The 25033-nt window shown below is 45.9% G+C and overlaps 1 protein-coding gene across 11 annotated transcripts in view; it reads right to left on the reverse strand.

Moving 5' to 3' along the window:
• RBFOX2 (RNA binding fox-1 homolog 2) overlaps nucleotides 1-16130 on the reverse strand; it is a 170059-nt gene extending 153929 nt beyond the window's left edge. For all 11 annotated transcript variants that reach the window (XM_057387329.1, XM_057387361.1, XM_057387311.1 and 8 more), the window contains exon 1: nucleotides 15650-16130. In XM_057387329.1, coding sequence (XP_057243312.1) covers nucleotides 15650-15847 — 198 coding nt within the window. In that variant the 5' untranslated portion in view covers nucleotides 15848-16130. The remainder of the gene's footprint in view (nucleotides 1-15649) is intronic.
• Nucleotides 16131-25033: the final 8903 nt, after the last annotated feature.

Raw genomic sequence — 25033 nt, forward strand, 5'->3', positions numbered from 1 at the left:
TGCAGGAGGAGTGGATGTCCACCCACTTCTAAAGCAATGTGGATATGACAGAGGCTGACAGTAGCATGGTGGTACTAAATATGCAACAGATACTACCCAGGTGACAGAAGTGATGTGCAGCTGCACTGTGGGTATATCATGCCACATCAACCCACACAATGCTGCTGTCAGCACTGTTGAGATGGGCACAGCCACCATTGGACACTACCTTACCTCTTAAAAGGACAGCAAAGGCAACACATGCACCATAGTGGAGTCAGCGGGCTTTAGAAAATAAGTAATGCCAAAGAGAAGGATTTCTCTATCAGATCATGAAAAAGAAACACTGAGCCAAATGGAGCAGAGAGGATCACTTCTTTCAGAACCTATTTACCCCCAGCTTAGCCTCAAGTTAYGGTTTCACACCATGCACCCCAACACACGGAGTCACTAGACTCTGYCACTAGACAGAGGCTATGCCCACTGTAAATACCCCACAGACACAACGATTGGTGGCCCAGAGCTAAGGGGTGTTATCAATCAGATCAACCTACACCAGGTGGTCTAAAGCTGCCTAAGCCAGTAGTACTGATACAACATTTACAAACCAAAAATTTCATTCTACTGGGGTTTTTTCAAAAGCCTTTTGAAGGTTTAGCTTAATCAGCTGTCCATCATCCACTTACCAGCTGCTACAAAGGGACACTTTCTGCTATGCAAACTGCACCAGTATCTGTAAACTCCACATAAAAATCTTGGAGGAAACAGACAAGAGAAGCAAACATGGTACAGTGAAGCCCAGAATTCCAAACTGGCTGCAAAGCTAAGCATAAAGTATCATTCCAGTCTCACAAGCTATGAAGACTCATGGCAGAGAGCATAAAAAAAAAGATAATYCTGTAGCACCTTTTCCACCATATCATGTATGTTGCACAAGCCTAAAGAAAATATGAAACATTTAACAATGGGATGAAAATCCAGATATGTAATTAATTTTGAATTTTGGTGCTAGGCAAAGATGCTGTAAAATGCTGCAAACTACCTTCTGTTAACACAGCAAGCTAATGCAGAGTAAGGCAAGCACAGTGTGCAGATCACCATGCATTCCAAACAGCCTCCAAGGACCACCCTTTAGATGGAGGGGACAGCAATAAAGGAGGCCACCTAGTTCCAACTAGGGGAGGAAAGATGGCCCACTGAACCCAGTGCTCTGAGATTTCTGCTCCTCCACAGGTAWCTTGGGGGACTTGCTTCATTTTTTTGTGCATTACCTCACACCAYTTTTTTTCCTAACATGAATACTGTGCAATTAGGATTTAAGAATGGCTCAAATCCAGGATAACTGAGACTAGGCTAAAGAATACAGGGATATTTAACTGTTAAACACAAAGGATTAAATCAATGAACAGGAACCAAGAGATCTGTTTTGATTCCTGTAATGCTATCTGACTTGAACAAACTCTGGATACGTTAGTCTCCGGCTAGCCCATGCATGACAGAAAAAAATTCATGCTACTTAGTGACTGTGCCACACTGGCAGCAGTGGACAAAAAAGACTTCAGCGAACCTACACTGTTCTCTTCATCTGCCACCTGAGCCATGAWTGTGAACCTCTCCCCAATAGTAACACCATTTCATTTCACTGCACATCYTCCCTTTCTAAGCAGCACATGAAAATGATGCTCCATCCTTGCCCAATTAATTGCTACCCAGGGGTTTAAATACAGTAGCAAAGAATTGACTAAACTTGTCAATTTAATTCAGTTACATGGGAAATCTGTAAACAGAAGCACAAGCCATGGCAATACTATCAGAGGGCTCTCAACACAGAACTGAAAAATTTGATTTTGGTTATCACTGCTAACTGTGCAAGGAAGGCATTTTCCTACTGGGAATTTTCCATTTTTACTGTTCAAGCTCTTCCAGGTAAGAAGAAAGTTTCCTACAAGCAACATTGCTTTTTCTACCCTGCCAATTAGCTTCACACATAACATGCTGAATTAGCATTTGACTAGACACACTTCCAGCAACTCCAGTCCAGGGCTAATTTAACAGACATGACAGCACCACTTGAGTCATCAGGGAAGGCAGGACCACCTACCCTGGCTCCACTTTGACAGAGCAGCCTTTGGGAGAGGAGCGATAACCACATTCCATCCTCCCTTCCCAATATAATTTTATTTTCACAGTGCATCTATTCAAATGCAGCCTGTACAAATGCCACAGTAATTATTTCAAGCAACTTCATAAAGATAGTTGCCTCCACAAGGAGAACTATGCAATAACCATCTGTATAAAAGCACACCATTCAGAGACAAAGCTAACCATCCAATAGACTCCACATCCCAGGAAAATCCATACAAGACACAAAAATATTTACCTAGGAAGTAAAATTAGGAATCGACCTATTAAGAAGCTCTCCACTACTTAATGGGACCATTTTAATCATCARAAATCCTGCCCAGGAAGTTAGAGGCAGAGAAAGCCTTACAATGGTAGGAATTCACCCCTGGAAGGGGAACAATGCCACATGTTTACTCCTGCCCAAGGGGTCCAGAGATTTAGGGTTTGTCTTTAAAATCCTATCCTAAAAACAAATGTAAAAATTGCCAGTCCCAGAACCAACCAGACAGATCTACAGACATCAGAATCTTTAACTGCAAACTTCCAACATTTCAGGCATTGAGAATGGTACTGGTGACCCAGTATAACTGCTCAGGAGAATGGACATAGAATTTGTACTTCACACTAACCCTAAGAATCAGGTAAACTACACAAGCCAAACAAAGCACTTGATACTACTGTGCCAGGAGGGCTGATCAGTTTGTCCATTGTACTGCACCTTTTCCAGAATTCATGCATCATCTTATTACCAAGAACCAAATCCAAGAAAAGCAATTTCACAGAATACCTTACAATAGATATGAGAGCGAGCCCAAGCACAGATTTTACGTTTATTTAAACACAAAGCTCATAAAAGAGTTTGCTAATACCTTGTCAGCAACTGTGAGTAGCTGACACCAGGCATCTTGGAAGATTTCAGTGCACAGGAGAGTCAAACATCCTCTCTTGCTACACTCTCCAAGGATGATCAGAGACAGGCATTACCTCAGGCAGATTGTCATCACATTCAAGTCACAGCCAGAGGGCTCCTCATTCTGAGGTAACAGGACCATTCTCTCCAATTTGCCTGCAGATTCCACACACTAAAACCCAACAGAAACAAGAACATGGGATGATCCAGATCTACTGAATCACTGTTCATTCCCTATCTACATATTAAGTCAAGCAGACTGTCTAGTCTTTCTCTGCACATAGAGACACCTCCAAGTTTTGGATGCCAGAAAGGATAAGAAGGGAGAAGCAGGTCACCAAAGGTGAAAAATAGTGGCTGGTATAGAAAGGATGGAACAAATGCTGTATCAAATGCCACACTGCAAAGCAAGCCAATACTCCTATCAAAACTCCAATGGAGCTGCCAAGCCTATGAGCTACTTCTATGATAAATGCCTGCAGTAATTATGAGGTCCAAAAATGAAACAAACACCATGCTGGGGAAAAGAAACTCAAAAACTATCTTCCTGTTTTCACTAGAAAGGTCATGCCTATTTAAGGAAACCTTCCCAAGAAACATGGACATGCTCCATCTACAACCATCAACTAAGAGTCCAGAGTTAAGTATAATCACTCATCAAAGAATTTCTAGTCCTTAAAGGGGTCATGTTTGAAGCAAATCCAACTCATGCTCCCCCTGGCATGCAAAGCAGTTACAAATACCTGATACTGCCCAAGATGAAAACATCAAACCATTGGCCAGCAAAGGAGAATTCTTACTCARCCCTTTAAGCAATGAATAATAGGAGGAAAAGACAACACAAGAAGTCTCATTGCACCTCCATCTATTCAAGTCAACACACTACCCATGCAAACAATCATCCCCAGGAGAACTTATACATTGGTTGGGCTGAAAGAGAGAGATACACTCAGATATGTTATCAGACCTATATTCAGAGGGGTTTCAAGACAGCATATGAAGCATGAAGAATTCTTAGTGGTGCTAATTTGTGATTTTTCAACAGATAAAACTTCTTTTTCTGAAACTGTAGCATTTGGCACTGACCAYATAATATTCCTGTTGATAGCTAGAAGAGATCAAGCAAGATGATGAAATGCAGCAAGCCTTTTCTGGAAGGATGTAGATAGTGGACAGAGGATAACACAAAAACCAGACCTAATTACGAGCATAATTTCAATTTCCAGACAATGACACACACATGTATAGATTGATAGATAGATAGATAGATAGATAGATAGATAGATAGATAGATAGATAGATAGATATAGACAAATATTAGGTGGTCAGACAATATATACTCAAATACCAGTCTTAGCCTCCTTCACCACACCCATATCCATCACAACAGCACTGACAGGTCACAAGCGGGCACTGAGAGAAGGGATGGATAGATGGTATGCCAGTTTTGGTTTGCACAGAGTTAATTTTCTTCACAGTAGCTGTTATGGAGCTGTGTTTTGGATTTGTGCTGGAAACAGKGATGATAAATCAGGGTTGTTTTAGTTACTGCTGAGCTGTGCTTAAGAGAGTCAAGGCTTTTTCTGCTTCACCCCAGCAGTGAGGAGGCTGGGGGTGTACAAGAAGCTGGGAGGGGACACAGTCAGGACAGCTGACCCCAACTGACCCAAGGGATTTTCCACATCACATGGAATCATGCTCAGCATATAAACCTGGGGGAAGGCAGAGAAAGGGGGRACATTCAGAGTGCAGTTTGTCTTCCCAAATCACCATTACACATGATGAAGCCCCACTTTCCTGGGGATGGCTGAACACCTGCTTGCCCATGGGAAGTGGTGACTGAATTCCTTGTTTTGCTTTGCTTTCATGTGTGGGTTCTGCTTTAAACTCCTTTATCTCAACCCACAAGTTTTTTTTAGTCTTCTGATTCTCTCCCTCATGCCAGTGGGAAGGAGTGAGCAGCCGTGTGTGGGGCTCAGTTGCCAGCTAGAATTAAACCACAACAGATGGAAACACGACAGAGTTGAGTTCTACCATAACCCTCTCTATTTGACAATCAAAATCCACAGTTGGTCCATTTCCTTTTACATCCTCATTCTCTTCTCTGAAGCTTTCTCTGGCCCATGGTTGACATCTATCCATCACACTGTTCCCAAATGCCACTATCCCCTCCTGCTGAGTCCATGCCACCATCGCAGAGGATGTCCTTGCCTCCTGTATGACTGTGACCTCTCAGCTCAGTTCTCATAACATGAGGCACTTGGCATGCAGACTACCACTCTTAGGGAAATCTAACCAGCCCAGGAAATCAGACCTTTCCTAGAAGTGCTTAGGTATAAAGCTCATATAGGGAAAAAGCTGCTAGATTCAGCCAGTGACATTAGCAGATGCCAGGTCTCCACTGGATTCATGTGAGCTTTGGAGAAGACACCAGCTTCATCTTCTCCCCTCACTTCAAGGCAACAAGTATTCCCATAACACATGCAGAGGCACAAAGAAGGCATTGCCAGGTTGGTCTTTATCTCTTTCCAAAAAGCTGTGGGATGGGGTATTTATTCCTCCCCTACAGCTTTATACTATGTTCAGTGTTGTAGTCTGAAAATCCTAACAATAAGATCAGGCATCCAGCCAAAATCCTAGGCTTGTCTGGKGCTCTCTGAATATGACAGAACCACAGCCATTTAACACAATTCTGGTCTCCCCTTTAGTCAGCTAAGAAGAAGAGAACAGAACCAAACACCCATGCAGAAGCAATAAAAAGCAGGCAGTGATGGGATGCATGAAGGACTCATTATTCAGCAAACAAATAGGAGATACCAAGTCCATGATCACCCACGTGTTTATCACACAATACACCTGTATCCCAAATGGCAGGACTGCTTTGCAGCCCTAACATAGCACAAAGTCTCAGTAAAGCATGCCTCTCTGTCCCCCTTGTTGACCTCACAAGTGACCATGCTGAGACCAGTGTTCCCAGGAAGGGGGAAGAGCTGCCAGTCTCCCATCAGCAACCAGCACAGGGACCGGGTCGGGAGCCAGTTCCTGCATTTGCTGTCCACAGAGCAGCTCTCTGCTTCCTAGCAGACCAAAACATGCTTTTTAACTCAAAAGGCAAAGTAGCTACAATCTTTCCTAAAATAGAAACTGCAAAAGGCAAAGGCTGCGGATTAAAAAATAGCAACTATCCAAGTAACTTCCAGTGTTTCTTCATGTGCAGGGATATTACAATAAATCAGGATTATGTGCTATTTTTTCCTAATTCCTCCTTCATTTAAGCCTAGGAAGCTCTGTGTTCTGAGCAGTATTAAAAGCTGCAGAAACCAAAAGTATGTGGTTTTGTAGTTTGAGACAAGCAGTATCCATTCTACTTTAAAAGTTAGACATCAAACCGTAACTTCCAAGTAAAATTTCACTACAATGATGACCACTTTCCTTAATTCAAGGTATTCCGCTGGGTTTTAAGGTAAGCAAAATTATCACTGTACATTTGTCCAAMATGACACACATAAGGATCAGTCTGTGGAAGTGGCAGGTATTCATATTTACAGTGGAAGTTGTAGAGAGCTGTAGATCAAGGATTAAAACATCACCGAAACCCCAACGCAATAAAAAAAGACCCGGCTACAACAAAAAAATACAAATAAAATATAAATTAGGTTGTAAGCGTCAACTATTTTTTTTTTTTTTCAAAACTGGTCTTACTACCAGGTACCTCAGTCCCCTATTTCTACAATAAGATTCATTGTACCTTTTGTACCTCTCAGAAAACWAAAAAATAAAATCATTAGTACTCATGAAGCACCCACACTACAGTGGTGAGTACTGTAGAAGAGGCCTTTAAAAATTCATAGGTCTGAATTCAGTGCAACACTTAGATTATCTGCAGTAAATTCGGTTTGGGGTCATATATGAGATGAAAAAGAACGAAATATTGGATAGTCCAAAGGCTGGCCTAAAACCCATTTTAACTGGTTACAAAACTCCCATTAAGTTTAATAGCGCCTCAGTGAGCACCATCCATTTGCTGAGCTTGCGGAGATTAAGTCTTCTCTAAAAATCTAAAAGGCATGACCACATAGCTATGACCTCACATGACGCCTTCTTGTCCCATTCTCCTGCTGGGCAGTTACTGGCTATGAGTTACAGCCTCTTAATGCATCACATTTTGAAATCACCTCAGTCACAGCCTGCTGTGCACAGGTTCTCACCCTGGCACATTCTCTATCTCATCCACAATTTGTGCGGAGGAGACAGCACTCAGTAGCCCCAGACCACCCAAGAAAAACGTACCTCCAGCATCACCACAGAGTAGCTCATCTCTTCCTACAACTGGAGCATTGAGAGCATTCTGCATTTCCACACACTCCAATTTCCACTACTTCGGACAAAACATTGCTCAGACAAAACAATTAACAGGATGGGCAGGTGCTTCAGAAGTCAGCTGGATTCTCTCCAAGAGACATTCAGATCTGCTGCTGCAAATCAACAGCAGGGTTGCCTAGACTTTATCGCCTCAGTTTCTTCGATGCTTCAAATCATTCCTGAGGCCAACACAACGCAAACACTTATTTCCCACCCTCGGACATGCCGCCAGACCCAGGACATCTGCCCATACCATGATGCCAGCTCCCACTTCCTTCAGTATGCCCCACAGATCCATCTGCTGCAGCAACATCACAGCCTAGGTTTCCTTCCCTGAATGAATCKTTTGGATCTCCCTAGGCTGTGTCTGGTCTACTCATGGAAGCAGAAGTAGCATCACTCAGAGAGAGAGGTCTTTAATTTCAGTAACCACCCCAGGTCATTCCAAAGCTGAGCTTCAAGAACTGGTGCCTACAAGCAAGGAGAAGCACCTACAAAACCTACTCCATCCTGGTCAAGCTTTGTTCCAAAGCTGCACAGGGCTTTTAGCATGAAATAAGGGTAGGAAAGAAGCCTCTGATGGACCTGCTTTCCAGGACAGCAGAGTACAAAGGGTAATGAAGAAGCCATTGCTTGCACTTCCCCTCATTTCTTCTTCCCACGAAAAGGAAGCAAAGCCACAGAACTGAATAAAATCAAAAAGCCATACAGAGATGGCTCAGAAGCACAATCTCTGTCAGAAGCTGCTCACGGAGTCACACTTGGCTACTCAGCCTGCAGATCAGGGGACCCAGGAAGAAGGTGCCCAGCCCTGCAGTGTGGCAGAGCCTGGCCTTCCCCCAGCCTGGCTGCCTGAGGTCAGTGAGCAGGCTGGAGGAAAGGCAACCTTCCCACCCCTATTCGGGGAAGAGAACAGCAACCACAAGCAGCAAATTATAGCACCAGGATCCCAGCTAGAGCCTCCCATCAGCCCACACAGAACTAAATCAAGGCTTCTTAGTGACGCCTTGGGGGGATTTTCTTCTTGGGCATCACCTTCAACAGTGACAACCACCCCAAATGTCTGTAAGAATCTCCTACAGAAATAGCAGTGGGAGCATAAAGCCTCAGTTAAAAGAGCTCAGTGATCCCGTCCCTTGAAGAAACCTGAGCTGGATCCAGACCCCAAGGCCTCAAAGGCCTCTGGGGAGCATATTTTGATATTTGTGACACACAGAAAACCCACGTAAGATTGATTCCTTAGCCTCTCTATTAAAAGAAATTTAGCTATGTACAGTGAGGGGAAAAGTGCTGACACAATGAGGGKTTTTTTCCCCTTAAATGGCGCAGCATCTTCCTGATCTCTATGCTAATACCTGCGCTATTGCTGAGGCAATTATGAGCAGATAAGACTCAAAAAAGTCATACATAAAAAGCAACAAGAGCTTCTATTGCACACTCTTTGAAGAAAGGATACAATCTTTCTGCACCACAAACTCTCCTACATAAACACAAGCAACAGCCCCAGGAACGCACAGCTACTTCAAAAACATGCCAGCCTGAATCCCACTGTGCTATCCAAGTAAAAGATCTACACTCCCCCTTTTCTAATCAGTGTAAATCACAAATACACTCTGCCCACACTCCAAAGTTAGGAGGTGCACAACAGTGTAGCTGATTGAACACCAACATGACACCAAGTGAGCTGACAGAAACTGACAAAGTTTCCTGCTCTGCCCAAGTAGATGCGGGACCCAGCTCTAGTTCAGCTGATGCTGCTCATTAAACAAGGGGACTTTTGCATACAACTTTTCTTTCTTTGTGGCCACTTACATACTTCCTATCACTGCTAAGGAGTTAGAGTCCCATTTTCTTTGGTTCAGCAAGAGCACTGATAGGGGTGGTTTAGACAGATGTCATATGGACATGTGACAAGCCAAATGAGAGAGAGACTGGAATGCTTCACCAACACCCTGGAAATCTTCCAGAACTGAGAACAGAGGTTAGAAACCTAGAAAACTATGTGGTCTTTCTCAGCAAAGCTTTCCTGCAGGAGAAGTACCCAGGCACAGCTCAGCAGGACAGCTTTGGCAGAGCCCTGACAGAGAACACTGCAGGGTCAGGACAGTGGCATGGTCCAGGACTGAGGAGGACTCTTTTCTATAGCCCCTGCCATCAYAGGACTCGGCTCCTACAAACATCTCTAATTCAACCAGGAAAAAGGAGGTGCATGCAGGAAAGTAAAGATGAGGGTGGGAGAAGAGGCTGGGGAAAACATATATACATCTTTCAAACTGAATTTACAAAAGATGGTTGGCAAAATTAAATTTACTGGAGAGCAAAGGGAGTTAAGGCCCAAAATGCAGTCAAGCAGCTCTAATCCCTAAACATCAGGATTATCTCATGACAGCTACACTCGGGTGTCCACTCGATACCACTGTAAAATGTAGATCAACAGAATGCTTCAATGAACTGGAACTCGTTACCTCTAATTGCTTCTCTCACTTCTCTTCTGGATGTTCCTCTGATCCCTCAGACACCACATTTCAACAGCAAACACACACACATAGAAGGTCAAGTAACATCAGAGATGGGCAAATTAAATAAGAGATTTCCAGACGACCAAAACATCTGCCCTTCTCTTTCACTTCACATAAAAACTAAGGTTTGCTGTGTGGCACAAGACTAGTCAGCAGCATAGAGTGATAGGTTTTAAAACATCTTAAACTAATGTGATTCCTAACATTTTCCAAAGGGGTAGAGGTTTCTGTGCAACTAAACATTGCTAATGACAGGCTTTATTTTTCCAAGCTAACAGGGGTATGTCCTTCAGCAGCAGTTTCCAGGGGGCCACAGACCACACACAGAATCCTATTCAGATCTGTCTCAACTTCARTTTGGGTTCCCTACCTCTACTGCAAATCAAGCAGATGATTTTTTTTTTTTTAATTTTACTTTACTGCTGTCTCCTTTGCATCTCATGTGTTCTGGTACTCCTGCTATCAGCCTCAACACAGCAGAGCTRCTGAAAGCACAATCACAGTAAAGCACAAAGCCAGCACAGCAGCAGAGCAGCTAAACCTTCAGTGACCAGCACTTCTTCGAAACAATCTTCAACACAGAGGTGCAAGCCCTCAATGCAGAAGGCAAGGCAGGGGCCCTGCTTGCTGTATCACTGGGAGGAACAGCCAACAGAGGGTATTGCACAAGATGTGCCTGGGAGCTGCTCCAGACTCAGCTAGGTGTGCAGCCTTGCTAGCATGCAAGGGAGAGACTAGGCTTCCTGCAAAATACCAGAGCACTCGTGTTTCTAAATGAGAATTCTGAGAAGGAAAAATAAAAAGTTTATGTCTACAGCTGATACACATACGCAGAAGGAAACCATCTCCAGTAGAGCCAGACCTCTGTTTGGCTTCCAACCTCACAACCAAGGCCATCACCTTTAAACACAAACCTCTGGAATCTACAAAGAAATACTGAGAAAGCCTGGAGGAGTACTAAAGTGTCCAGAATACTTGACTTGGGCTTTCCATTTTCCTGAATATGGTAAGAAAAGAGCCAACATTAAAGCACTCTTAACTCTAAAATCCCAACTTTTATTCTATTTGCAAAAGGTTTTCTATGAASTGGAGATTTTCTAAGTGATCCCAGACCGTGTCAAGTCTAACTCATAACATTCAAATATTTAAAAAAAAACAAAGGGCAAAAGCAAACAGAGAAACAACAACAAACTTAGAGATGATTCATTATGTCTCATCACACCAGCAATACTCTGTTGAAACAGCATCCCTGGAAACCTCATCCTGGATTCAAGGCACGGGTCAGCTTCCAAGGATTGGAACTTCATTTCTTTTACTATAATATCTTGTATCCCCTGCATTACTCTGCATCTCTTTACAAAGACAGTCATGCCATGAAAAACAAGAGGGAGGGAAAAGCTAACCTGATTACCCAGCTTTTCCACAATTTACTGGAACTAGATGTTCTCTTCAGTAAAATCTAAAAAAAACAGATTTCCATAGGGTCCCTCACAGCACAAAAGCTGTTATTCACTGACCCCTTCTCRATTACAATCCCAGCCAGCCCTCTCACTTGTAAAACCAAACTTATCCAGAAATTATCAGCAGACTGATTTCTCGCCATCCTCTGGAGCACCACAAGCAGGCCACAGCTTGAACAAGGACACTACTGRTTGTCATGAAGCACCACGTCCCCACTCTCTGCTTTCTGTGGCACACTGCAGTTCAAGGTTTCCAGTTATTGTGCTGGAGAGGAATGAGGCTGATGGAGGATGCTACAGACCATCTTCTGGCTCACAGAAGGACAAGAAACCRCAGACTTTGTTGCAGAGCAAAGACTTATCATCTGTTACATCATTTTTTAGTCACAGGGGACTGATCTCAACACCACTAGTCATCTTTATGAACCCTGTGCAGACRTGGCTGAATGACAACACAAAGTCACAACTCATTGCTGCCACTAAAGGTTCATAAGCACTGGGCAAGGCACAGACCACAGCTGCATTAACTGTCTGTCCTGACCAGTTGGCCATACTCACAGTTGCAAGAAGAGTGATTCTCCCAAATATTCAGGGATACTGAGCACACAAGTCATTCATGAAAGAGGAACAAGGATCAGCTCTGTTCACACACTGCATCTAATTCTACCCATATATTACCACCAGGTATAACTTTAATTTACTAACCAGCCTAGACCCCACAAAAAAGTTAAATTGAAATTCAGACTGGGGGCTGAACAAGGAGTTGATTAACTTGTTCAACCCCATGCAAAGCAAGGGAAAGATATTTTAGTAACTTTTTCAGCAGTGTAAGCTGTCTGGTACACCTCTAGCACCTGGAAGGGGAAGACAAAAAGAGCACCCTGGGATTACACCCTTGTCTGCAGTTTTAAAGAGAAAGGGACACTTCCCAGCTAGCCACAACATTTCTCATCTTTCATCATGCAAGGAATGGAGGAGGAGAGAGATTGCTGCAAGGGTACATTCTCTTCCACCTATGCAGCAGTCAGTGTTTTCTAACAAGATGCAAATACAGCTGCATCAACAACTCCATTTCAGTGCAGTTTCACAAGTGATTTAGGCTAATATTWTTAAATATTAGCTAACTTTTTTTTTCTCCCCTGTGTTAGGCATTATTTTTACCCAGATCAGCAAGCTGATCCAAATGATTCAACCATCCAAGTCAGCAAACAGAGCACAAGGTAGTTCCTTGCTAGTATTTATACAGTTAAAAAGCAGCAGTACCTTTGGGGCTTTTTACTACCAAAGCTTACAAACTTATCCAAATGCTTCCAGGCGACAYTCATGGCCAGTGGCATTTCACTTTTGCCACTTATGGAACAGAGAGAGCTAAAAACCAGCAGCTCCTGGTAGACCTTTTCCTCCCACGCCACGATTAACTGAAATATGTCCCAGAAGCAGATAGCAGCCATGATCCGATTTGTCTCAATCCCAACTCAAGCAGCTTTACACCACCCTCCTAACAAGATCAGCACTGGCCAAACACCATTTCTCTGGCCTGATCAAAGATGGATTAGATAATGAAACCCTAACTGCATAAGCTGTCTGAGCATGCTGGCCTGAGACAGCAGAAAACAAGAAGCCCAGTAAATTTAAGGGCTACTCAAAGCTTTTAGCCACCCTCTGCCCCAAGGTCTTAATAACTAGCTACTATCTTACCTTCCTATTGGCTAGTTCTGATATTTCATGCTAACAGACCTTCCAAAAAAATCTATTAGTCTTACAGCTGAACTAGTAATTTCTACAGCTTAATGATTTATTTCAGCATTACATGCTGTGTTTATATCCTGAGCCATCAGTAGGTAAGGGTTATGCAAAGAAGAAACGGTGGTGGGCATGGCATTCCGTGATTCCTTCCTATCAGCCCAGAAACACGAGGTCACCAAGTTCATACAGCAACAGCCTGTGGCTCTGGAACAGGAAGTAGAAAATTGACAGGATCTCCAGGAAAAACAAGGTACAACAGTTGTTGGTGTTATTTCCAGCTTCCAGAAAGCCTCTAGTACATATGAGAGGGAGAAAAAAAAATCAAAGAATAGGCTCTTTATTTTACTGTAACCATTTCATATATTTAAACATAGAGAATTTACTAAAAAGAATCCGTTATTCTAAAATAAGGTACTTCAAAAGAAGGCACTATCTGAACAGAAATCCTCATGAAAGGCAATCTTGTGTTTTGTCTTTTAAGTACAAGATACCAATTTCCCAAACATTAAAGACCAAATTTTTCTTACCACTGATATTATTTATAAGTTTGGCTTCAAATTTGGTACTTCTTGCTCACAAACACAAGAAGATTCTCCAAATACATAAACTACAGTTTTTAAAAATAAAAAGCCAAGGGAAACTTCTGGACATAGCATCATAGAATGGTTTGGGTTGGAAAGGACGTTAAAGATCGTTTAGTTCCAAATAATGGTACCTATTTGCACATATATACATACACACATATATATGTTTATTTTCATCCTTTATATTAAAAAGATTGAAAAATCTTATCCATGTGCATACATATGCAAAGATTAAAATTACACTAAGAATGCCAAGTAAATACAATATTGGTGTATTGATGTGAAGAATAGTTATACTGACTATAGACACACATAAAAGTTGGACTCTACTAGTTGCACMGCACCTAATTTCTCCACTGTTTCCCACTATTTGATACAGAACCCCAATTTTCTGCTAATTAATTCCACAATCAATCACCTAATATCATGACTACCACCATCACACACTGCTGCACAGACACACTGTTGAAGAATTTAGCCATGGGGCTGCATTATTATCTACAATTATCTGCATTACTCATTGAACAGACAGCAAAACATCTTCCAATGTAAATAAAGGGGGGAGTTTTTTATCTGATGAGAAATTGTACTCATTTGTAATTAAAAACAAAACTCACTTTACTTTCGTTAAAGCAGTTCAAATCTCTTCCTGGGCAATTTTAAGTTGATTTATCCTGGTTTACATCAACATCAACCAATTAAACCACTATATGTAAGGCATACTGGCACATCTTCTATAACTACATGGGACCTTTGCCTCAATTCAACTCTGAAGAGCTGGAAGAATTTCATGCCACCGTGTCTGTGCATTCATTCTAAACTCGGAGCAAGACACACCATATGAACACTCCTTCGATCATCTGATCATGCTGAGCATCTTTCTCCTTGCAATTGTACGTTGTCTGAGTCATACTTGACACCTAAGTGTGGGAGAACACACTATTTCAAGGGATAAAGAGCCCAGCGTGACTTTCACTGGCCCTTAGGAGAGCACAAGCACCAGAAAACCCTTAGGCCACATCATCACGCTGGGGAAAACATGATGTTGTAGGGTAGAGAGACCACCGTGAGAGGCTGAACACCAGACAGAACCACAGACAAAATCTTGCTGCTGCAAGCTGTTTAAAAAATAATTAATTCTAGACAACGAAAACTGGGGACAGCCTGGGAAGTAAAAAGGCAAGACTGATGGCCAGCACTTGGCATCTTGATGAGAAGCGCCAGGGAGAGAACAAAGTGCTCCCCTTGAAAACCCAGGAGTACTTACCAACCCGAAAAAAGGTGAGAAGAGAAACAAGTTCAGAGGAATAAATCACGCTGCTTCCAAAGAGCTCTGATATACTCTTAACACAGAAGCAGAAAAGGCCATTGCAACTGCCATAATAAAACAACCCTCCACAACACCCAGACAAAGGGAGGCAGAAATACCTTGGCAGCATCACCCCACAAACACAAACGCCAATGCACCTGGAACGAGCGATGTTTTGGGGACAGTAAAACCGCGTTGGCAGGAGACGACAAGAACATGGGATCCTGAACCAAGCTGGAAGACTCCCCATTACCCCGCTTCTCCCCCTTCCTAGGCAACACCTGGGATTTCTCCCGGTGCTGTACAAGCTTCGAGCGCCGCGGGTAAACCCGCCAGCCCCGGAGCACTGCCGGTGCCCCGCGTCCGGCCCCGGCACCGCGGCCTCTCCGGGCTGACCGGCGGTGATCGGGGCGCCGGACCCGGCGGCGGCTCCCCAGGGCCCCGTGCCGCCGTCCCACGTGCTGGGCTGCGCCCCTGGGAGCCGCCCGGCTCGGCCCGGGGAGCCCGGGGACAGCCCCTTCGCCTCGCTGCCCGCGGGAAAAGGGCCGCACGCCCGAGCGCAACGCACCGAATCCCGCGAACCGAAATCAAACGCGGCCCGGTCCGGCCGAGCCCCGGGGAGGGAGAGCCGGGGACGGCCCGGCCCGGCCCGCTACCTGCATGCCGCCGCCGTCGGCCTCCGCCTCCGTCCGCAGCCGCTTGCTGTGGCCGCCCTCCGCGCCGTCCGGGCCGGGCATGGGCTGCTCCAGCTCCGACTCCCGTTTCACGCCGCGGGCGGACCCCGCGCCACCGCCGGCCAGGAGCTGCGGCTGTGGCTGCTGCTGCTGCTGCGGGGGCTGGCCGCCCTCCGCCATCCGCGCCGCCGGAGCCCCGGCCGCCCCCCGCCGCGATCGCCCCGCTCTGTCACCGCGGCGCCCGGCGCTGCCGGAGGAGCGCGAGCAGCGGGAGGAGAAGGAGGAGGGCGGCGAGCCCCGCGCCGCGACCGGAGCAGCAGCGGGCGCGCCGGGCTCCGACCCACCGGAGCGCCTCGGTCACGGGCTCGGCGGCTGGGGAGGGGCCGGAGCCCCTCGGCAATCTCCGGAAACGCCGCCGGAGCAGCGCGACCCCCGCTCGGAAACCTTCGGCGGCGGCGGCGCCGGGCGGGGCGGGGCGGGGCGCANGGGGCGGGGCGGGGCGCAGGCGGAGCGCGGGGCGGGGCGGGGCCGGCGCGGGGCTCTGGGCGCCGTGGAGCCGCACGGGGCGGCGGGAAATGGCCGCTGCTCCGCCGGGCCGCTGAGCCTCCCCCGGCACTGTGCTCTGCCGTGCGGCTGGGCCGGGAGCTCCGTGCTTCGGGCCGATGCCGCCCTGCGGGGGCCCGCGGTGAGGGCGGGACCCCTGGTGCGGCTGCGGCGGTCACKTTGGCCATAAGAGTGTGGAGCACTCGCCCCTCGGGCAGAGCCGGGCTCCCCKTCATGGGCCGGCTTGGTCCCGGCCCCGCTGGCGCAGGGCTGCCTTTCGGGATGAAGTTTCCGCAGCTCTTCCAGTAAGGAACTCAAGCGAATCTGGGGCGAGGGGTTCTGGCTTAACCCCCCGTTTCAAGAGCATCCAGCACCAAGGGATGTGCTGCTCAGTGCAACCTCACAYCACTCAGTGCCTTGTGTTCTTGCCGGCCTTTTCCAGGCCTGCTACCTGCACCTCACTCCAAGGCTCACCTCAGAGCCCCAGAGCACATCTGATGCCTTGAGAAAGGGGCTGAACTGGTTTCCTGTCCCTAATGACCTCCTTGGGCTTCTSCTGCATTTATACACATATAAATATATATATCCTCATTATTTCTGCTTYGGGTGACTTCCAACCAGATGGACACAGCAGTCTGCAAGCCGGTTTTCAGCCCTTTCATGTGCCCACGTTTTTGATCTTGAGAAACAAATTTGTGATCCCCARCCACAACATAAAGTTGACTTTATTATGCAGCTGCTATCTGGTAGCACTAAGGACAATGTCTGCTCTAGAATGAGGAAGTCATAGGTAGGCTGTATTGTCCTGAAAGTAGTCTGGAAGCCATGGCAACTTGATGGACAATACGCAGATCAAAATTCCAATCTGCAGTTGGCTTGACTATGGGATGGAAATGACACTCTACTTCTGCCTGCCAACAATTTGGAGAAAAAGGAGAAAACTAAAAATTGAGGTGGTCAGTGTGAGTCAATGCACACTGGGGAAGCCTTTCTTGATTTCTCAAATATCATCTTGTGTAACAAAGCCTGAAGACCAGTTAGATTATCTTGATGTCCCATATCCCTTGTACATGCTACATCTGTTGATCTTCATGAAATTATAGAGYCTTTGGGTTTGAGTGACAGTTACCATACATGACTCCAGTCTTCCCTTACACCACATTTTTTCTCCTCYAAAAATAGTTTTCAGGGCCACATTGAAAGCTATTTTAAGTGGTATGTTTTGTGCTGAGGTGCCAGCTTGTCTCCTCCAGTGACGGGGGAAATCTCTTTTTTCAAAATGATTGCAAATCCCCACCGAGTGGCAGGCTCCCAGAAGACAATTACATGCAGCTTTTGTCTGCTCACCCACTAAGGGTAAACACATCTCATTCATCTTGACTGGGTTTGATAAAATAAGCCAGACTGTCAAACAACATTGAAGGAACACATTCAGTCCACTCTTAGCTTGGAAAGAAGCTGAAATTCTCMTGACTGGGATGCTGCTCATAGAGAGAAAAGCAGCCTTTCTGTATTTATCTTTCCCCCCTAATTTTGACAAGGYGTTCTACATGAGGGGTCCAGGTTAAAGTATTGCCTTAGCCATACCTAACTTGTCCGAAGGCTTCATCCTTCAGATGARTTAGGAATAAACAGTTTGGAGACAAATCTGTGTGTGTACTTGGGAGCACTCTTCTCAGTGTGGTAACTGTCTGACACTTCCCTTRGGGGTATCAAAGAAAGGAGTCGCTTTATGGTGCCCAGCCTCCAYTTTTCTCTTCACCTTCTCCTAACTCCATTTCCACTGTCTCCTGCCATGCAGGTGCCAAAGCTGCTCCCAGTTCTCCCTTACATCCTGTGTGCAAMTGCCCTGTGCTGCAGATCAGCTCCTGGCAGAGCTGGCAGTGCCATATGCACGTCCCTTGGTGAGGTATTTTTGGCTGGCTGCGGTCTGCAGCCTGCCAGGGGAGAAGCCAGGGACCACCACGGAGCACAGAGCAGCCTCAGTTATGGTGCAGGTGAAAAGAGCTGAGGGCGGTCCTGTGACCTTGTACCAAAGTGACCTGCAGCTGCCACCGCCATGCTCTGTGCCATTGTGTGCTTTCTGACATTACTGCTGTGTTACTACGTATTACTATTTCTCCACCTCTTTCAATTTCCTCTTAAATTAAGATTTATTTATCTTCATGTCTGTGGGATAGGTATTATCTACATTTAACAGATGGGATATGAGGCATTCCTGAAGTCACAAAAAGCTTTTGAGCTGAGACACAATCTTAATCCATTGATTTCCTTTCACACAACTCAGCTGCCTTTAAGGTATTTGTATGTGACATCTGAGACATACTAAACAGACAGCTGACTCCTCTGTTAACCCTTCCACTGCTGCACRGCGCTCTTGCCAAAGGCTCCGTGTGCTGTGATTTCATGGACAAGTTTGCAGAGTGCTCACCAGTGCTTTGTCTTTGATAGATCAAAGAGAGGCAGTCCTAAGAAATGTTATCCTTCCAGAGAGCTCCCAGAAGCAGGCATGAAGAATCTATCCTGAACAGATTAATATAATTTTAGAATAAAATTGTGGTAGTTTCCTCCCCCAGAAGGATATCTTCTGAAGACATTCCTTGGAGAAACCTGTGCTGGTGCTCCCACTGGGCTGGAGAGATCAGGTGGCGTTGGGATGCTGGGTGTAAAGAATCTATGAAAGTACAAAGGGCTGGGTCCCAGAATGTGCTTGAATGGAGCAGAGGCAATGACTCATGCACGTTATAAGGCACAGGCAAGAAGAGAGGCACAAATTTGGCTATGAGTGTTGGGCCCAAAGGCATAGACATAATTTGGAGACACTTCGAAGACATTTGAAGTACATATAGCAAATCTCTCCTCTTCACCACCACAACTGAGAACTGTTTCTTGCTGCTTCCACCATCCACACACGATGTTTCACMCTGCTGACCAGCTCCCTCTTGCCCTTTCAGCCTGAAGCAGCTTTGTCCCACTCCATGGAGGATWTTGTCTACCAGGTGGGGTCTCTAGTGCCTTGCCCAGTCCTGCTCATTCCTGCTGTTGCTGTCCAGTCACACAAACCTCTGAAGCCAAATGTTCTTCCTCCTCACAGCAGTACTCCCACAGGTAACAAAGTGCTGCCAAGGTAAAGTTTCAGCCTGGACTTTGGTCCTGGTTTCGCAGGAAGTGGCCATGCAGCTTTCAGTAGTAATGAGTGTGGGTAAATGTTTCTTCTTCCTTATCTCAGTCCAGCAATTCGCTACAAAATTTTACCAGCAGTAGCTGCCTTTTCTTGTAACCGATTAGCACACAGCTAAAAATGTATAACCTAAGTCAGTAAAGTTCAAAGACTTTGCCACCTGGACCAAACCATGTGCGAGGAGGATGCCAGTGCCCAAGCAGTGGCAGGAGGCCAATATCGATAGGTCACTGTGACGCAAAGGTGCTGGCAGCTGTCAGTCACTGAGCCAGCACCCACAATGCACCCGCTCTTTTCCCAGTGTCACCTCTTGCAATGAGGACACCTGGCTTCAGCAAACGCCTCCAAGCAAGGCAGCAGTGTCAGCAGATGGRAATCCACTGGAGAGCTCAGAGAAAACTTTCCTGACTCATTTTCCTGTTTCCTGCAAACATCACTGCAGCACATTGATCGTTGCTGTTTGCTTGGTCTGTGGTTCTGTGGGGCATCAGGCTGTACAGCAGGYGTGGCATTTCAGGTGTCCCCATGCTGCTAAAGCAGGACAGCACCTGCAGCACAGATGCAATTACCTGCATGGATGCAGGTTAGCATAAAAATGCCATCTGCTTGCTCTGCTCATGCCTGGGGGTATGGAGAATAAAGTAGGCCCTTMAGCACTTCAAACATGAAAGGGCATCCCACTATATCCCCAAAAGGTATAATAGCAGAAAGCTGTGTGAAGAGTGTGCCTGGGAGATGAAAGGACTCTTGTTTTCCTGTTGAGACAGCAGGAAAATAGGACCAGATAAATAGGGCTGAGATAATGACCAAGATAAATAGTGTGAGCCACAGAGGTACTACAGGATACCTCCCTTCATGGGGCTGCAGATCAGAAGACTAAAACCACACTGGCTCTCCCCTACCCGCTGGATGCCAGAGATCCCATACTGGSGAAATACCTGGCACTTATTCCCCTCGGCTGCCTGTCATGAGTGAAGCAGAGATTRCTGAAGGCTGGAGTCCGCATCAATGGGCCAGCAGTGGCTGCTGTCTATTCAATCCTCCCGTGGGCTGGGTAAACATCCCTAGCTGTGTCTCTGAAGCCCCTCAGGGCTGTGCCACCCTCTTTTCTCTCAGACACCAATCTGTAGCAGCCTGGCATTACTATTCAGCTAACACACAGAGAAAGAGAGAGTATGAATCATTATTTGCAACTGCGCTTTTCCAAACAGGCTGGAGGCCTCGAAGCTTGAGAAGGGCAAATGCCCCGCTGGAGGAAACGTCCACTCCTGGTGTAAGAGGCAGATAGAGCAAAGGACAAAGCAAATCATTCAGTGTGGYGGCTGAGCACATCATGAAACAGAATAGGGGTTATCACCTAACTCCTGTTCATTCTCAGTGAAGCACCCTGTTTATTAGGGCCCTTTTGCTACAGCTCAGTTTGCTACACGGTTGATCTCTAGAGTTGAGGCTGATTCTTCCTCCCTAATTGGTTTATTAAAAAGCTTCTGAAAGTGCATTCTTACACACAAAATGCCAAACTAAGCTGGTCCTTAACAGGATTCACTTGCAAGAGGAGCTGTCTCCCAGCGCAGAAAACAGCTTGCAGATACTTTCTGCAGCAAYCTCGGTATCACCTTTCACTTCTGTGACTGATTCAGGGATGAAGAAAGGGTGTGTGGTTGAAGCTGGCCCACACCCTGATGYTTCCCAGCTGTTCAAGCCTTCCCTTGAGACATCCGCCATCTGTGCAAATTACAACAGCATGAATTACGCCCCGGGATCCAAGCCACAGAGTGTTTCCAGGATTGCTCCAGCTTTTCACTATTCCAAACATTTTGCAGGTCCGTCCTCCACTGCTGCTAAAGTTTTAGCTCTTTATGTCTGCCACGTTCACGATTTTCCAGTTCCATTCCTTGTATTTTCCTTGGTCTCAACTTCCAACTGAAATTTCCACGTGTCCAGCCGTACTTACTCAACTTTCCAGACCACAGCACATCCATTACAGATGACTCCACCTGCTGGCTATCCGGCAGTCCAGCATTCGCATCGCAGGGATTGTGAGACGCAGCACTTTCTCCCATAAACATGACTCCAAAATTGTGCCCTGAGATTGTATATTTGCTGCAAAAGATGATCGATTTTCCTTCGTGCAGAAAAGTGCCCYGTGAATTTATGATAACATTGTACCAAGAAGCACTTGCAATCTGATATTACCCCTTCACAGTGTATTTGCTGCTGATACAGCACAGATTTCAAATAAGATTTGGAAACACACTTTTTTTTTTCCCCAATGTGATTTCTCCACTCTAAAAATAGTTACTGCCTCTTTGGCTTCAGCTCCAAATTAGAAAATGGTGGTAAAGCACAATAAATACTCTATGTATGAGCCAAGTGGATGTTTTCAGAGTAAGTCAGCCTCCAGTTTATAAAAAAAAAAAAAAAAAAAAAACCACCTTATTTTGTGTATGCTACATCTGCACAAATACTAAGATTTCAGATAAACTCCTGATGTGTGCGGGCACATGGAGCCAGCTGGGTCAAGAGAACCGACGCTGCGAGAGTGCAAAGAAATCCTTTGCTTGTGATTCAGCGTGACATTTAAGCACTTGCTTAACTTTAAGCATGAGAAATATCATTGCAATCAATGAGGTTATTGATATGCTTCTGGACAGAATGAGCACTCTGGTGGTGCCTATGCCTTGCACACAGGGCTGCAGCAACTCTGATTGTCACAGGCAGGGAAGCTGCCTACATCCGTGTCAGAACACATCTGTCTGCCCTGCCGACTGCCATTGCTCTCCTATTTCCAAGAAGGTGAAATTATTTCAAATGCAATTTGTAGATCCCTTCCCCCCAAAAAAAAGAAAAAGGCTAAGCCTCTCACCCAGAATCATCCGAAATCCAGACAACGCATAATCCACTACAGGAAATATAAATGCCTAATGCAATTTTATAGGCAGCTGGAGGGTGCCAAGTTTGCTAGCCCRCACAATAGGTTGCAGATTTTCCGTGGAAAACAAAACCCAAAACAAACAAACAAAAGCAAATTTAAAGGCCAGGGGAGGGCTGGACTATAGCTCTCCTCAGTGGTCTTCAGACCTTGGGAACTTCAGCTGTGGCTGCTGGCAAGAAGGGGCCGCTAATCCCACAGTCTGTAGCAATCAGAAAACACAGCCATATTTAGTAATGTTTTCCAGCCCCTTCTCCTATTCTTGCCTGCTGAAGAGCCATTTGGAAGGTGATCAGGGCTAGAGATTCGAACCAAAATGAAATGTTACCAGCCCATGCAAAATTCAGAAAGGGATATTCACAACCCTGAGAAGCTGATGATAAAACTGTGGTGGAAATCCCTGCCTGAGTGACACTGGAGCTGGCTGGGAATACCAGCCCTGTGCTGTAGGGTCTGGCTGACCCAGAAAACAGCTGTATGATGCAGGATTACCATTTCATGCTGGCCACTCCCTCCAGAGACTTGTCTCTGACTTTATTAATACCACTTTTCTTCATACAACTTGCAATCAGATGGAGTTTAGGTGGTTTGGGTAACATGGGTTAAATATGGAACAGGGAAATCACCACAGTCTCCTGAGCAAGTGCTATAAATTCCAGCAATTTACAGYAGAGGGGAAAGCTGGAAGCAGTCTGAGTCCATTCTTCAGCACTGAGAATGCACAGGTAGGGAACCCAAATAAATGTAACTGTGCTACAAGGCTGTAAGCATGTTGTTCTGGAGCAGTCGCTGCAGTTTTATTTCCTGGACCTGCTTACACTGATTTTTAAAGTCACAGTATATCTTTTTCCACCCTTGATATCCATTCACAGCCATCAGCCTGTTTGGGTGCCTCAGCTGTACAGCTCTTACCTCATACACTTAGCAAGCACACTTTGTATTGGACCCCAACACTGAGTTTCTTCAGTTTGCTGTACGAATTTAGAGGTTACTCACAAAACTCCTGTGACAGACTTCACGCTGGAAAACACCCACATTCCACTTGATGCAGACCTGCACACATATGTCAGTTTAAGCCCATWTGTAAGTGTATGTACACATGCATGCTCACACACAAACGTTCGTGTGCACATGCATACACAGAAGGGTTTAAAAAAGCTTCAACACTGCTCCTTTCTGTTCCTCCAGGRGCTGCTTCATGCAGGCTGCTCACCCTCATCCCCCTCACCGGTGCCTCTCCCAGAGCCTTCATCTCCTCCAGCTGCTCATCACGCCCTGAGGGGGYTGCTCTGACCGCCCAACACAGGCTCAAATGCTGGGTCCCCAGGGAGCCTCCTGGGACTCCTAAGAGCCTCCTGCTGCTCAAAAGTCGCTGGGGATTTGGGGGCACATCCTCTACTTGCATCTTCTGTGCAGCTTCCCACTGGCCGATGGGAACCCAAGCTTGGATGAGTGGGGAGGCAGGGATGTCTGTCCCCACTGCCACTCCCTTACCAGCATTCCTGAGTTTGCTCCAGCAGGCCGGCCCCTTGGAGTTGCTTCTGCGCCCGGCATCCCCCAGTCCTCTGCTTTTGTCCTTCTGTTTTTTCCTCCCCTTTACTGCAGCAGGAAGTTTCCCTTGGGAGACATTAGTAGGGGAAGGGAGAGGAGGAGAAATGAGAGCCAGAGGTTCAGAATGTGAGCAGCAACGAGCTCACCCCTTCACTGCCAAAATCTCATCGAAGGCTCCAGAACTACCAAGAGTGATCCTACAAGCCAAGGGTTCACTGCCCTGTTTTTGCCCAGACCTTTTCTTCCCCACAACCCACTTAGGTCTCTGCAGCAAACCCCAAATCCCTCTGCAGCATACCCAAAATCCCTGCTCGTGCTGCTCATCCTGTGTCACTGAGCCCAGAGCTCTGCTAGCACAGACATCACACCAGGTAATCCCTTCCATAAACTACTGGGGCTCTAACTAGAAACACTGTTAAAGCAGTTTCCAGCTCCTCCATGTCTGTGGGGCAGCTGCTTTAGAGTTAGTTTATGGCAAAGCTCTCCATTTTGTATGAAGCTATTACCAAGCTGTTGCTGTGTTTTAAAGACATCACCTCACTCTGTCAACTCTGTGCTGTGACCAAGTGACAGCTTAGGTGTCACAGCATCGAACCGATCAGAAACAGGCCAAAAAACCAAACTTCCCTCAAGTGCTTTATCACTCATAGGATACCTGAGAGATGTGGGATCCCTGACCCTCAGAAACAAGCCCCAGTTGCAGCGTGCAGCCAGTAATCACATTTGATCCTGGCACAGACAAATTCCTTCTGCTCTTCCTCCCTGCCGCCCAGCGCAGCACGCTCACCTCAGAGACCAAATTATAATCAAGCTCAGCGGGGCTCATAATCAACACAGGTAAGTACACATTGAGTCTCGCTGTGCTTTGGAAATAAATAAGGCAGCCCCCTTCGCCTGCTGTATGGTTGATAATTCGTCTCTTTCCTTTAGCTTTCAACCCATGAGAAATTTCTTCAGCTGAAACCATTCCTCATTAGTTTTCTGAGATACATAATTTTTAAACGTATCCCAGTCCCTCAGTCACAGCTGGTATTCTCCATCCACAATTTCCATGTCATCCTCTAAGGCAGTAATTTAGCAGTAGGATCCTACCAGATCCTTGTGTCTCCAAATCTTACTTTTTTTTTTTTTTTTTTTTTTTTTTTTTTTTTTTTTTTTT

The sequence above is a fragment of the Malurus melanocephalus genome, unplaced genomic scaffold, assembly GCF_030028575.1.
Source record: "Malurus melanocephalus ecotype Western Australia unplaced genomic scaffold, MMel_1.1 scaffold_17, whole genome shotgun sequence".
Classification (NCBI taxonomy): domain Eukaryota; kingdom Metazoa; phylum Chordata; class Aves; order Passeriformes; family Maluridae; genus Malurus; species Malurus melanocephalus.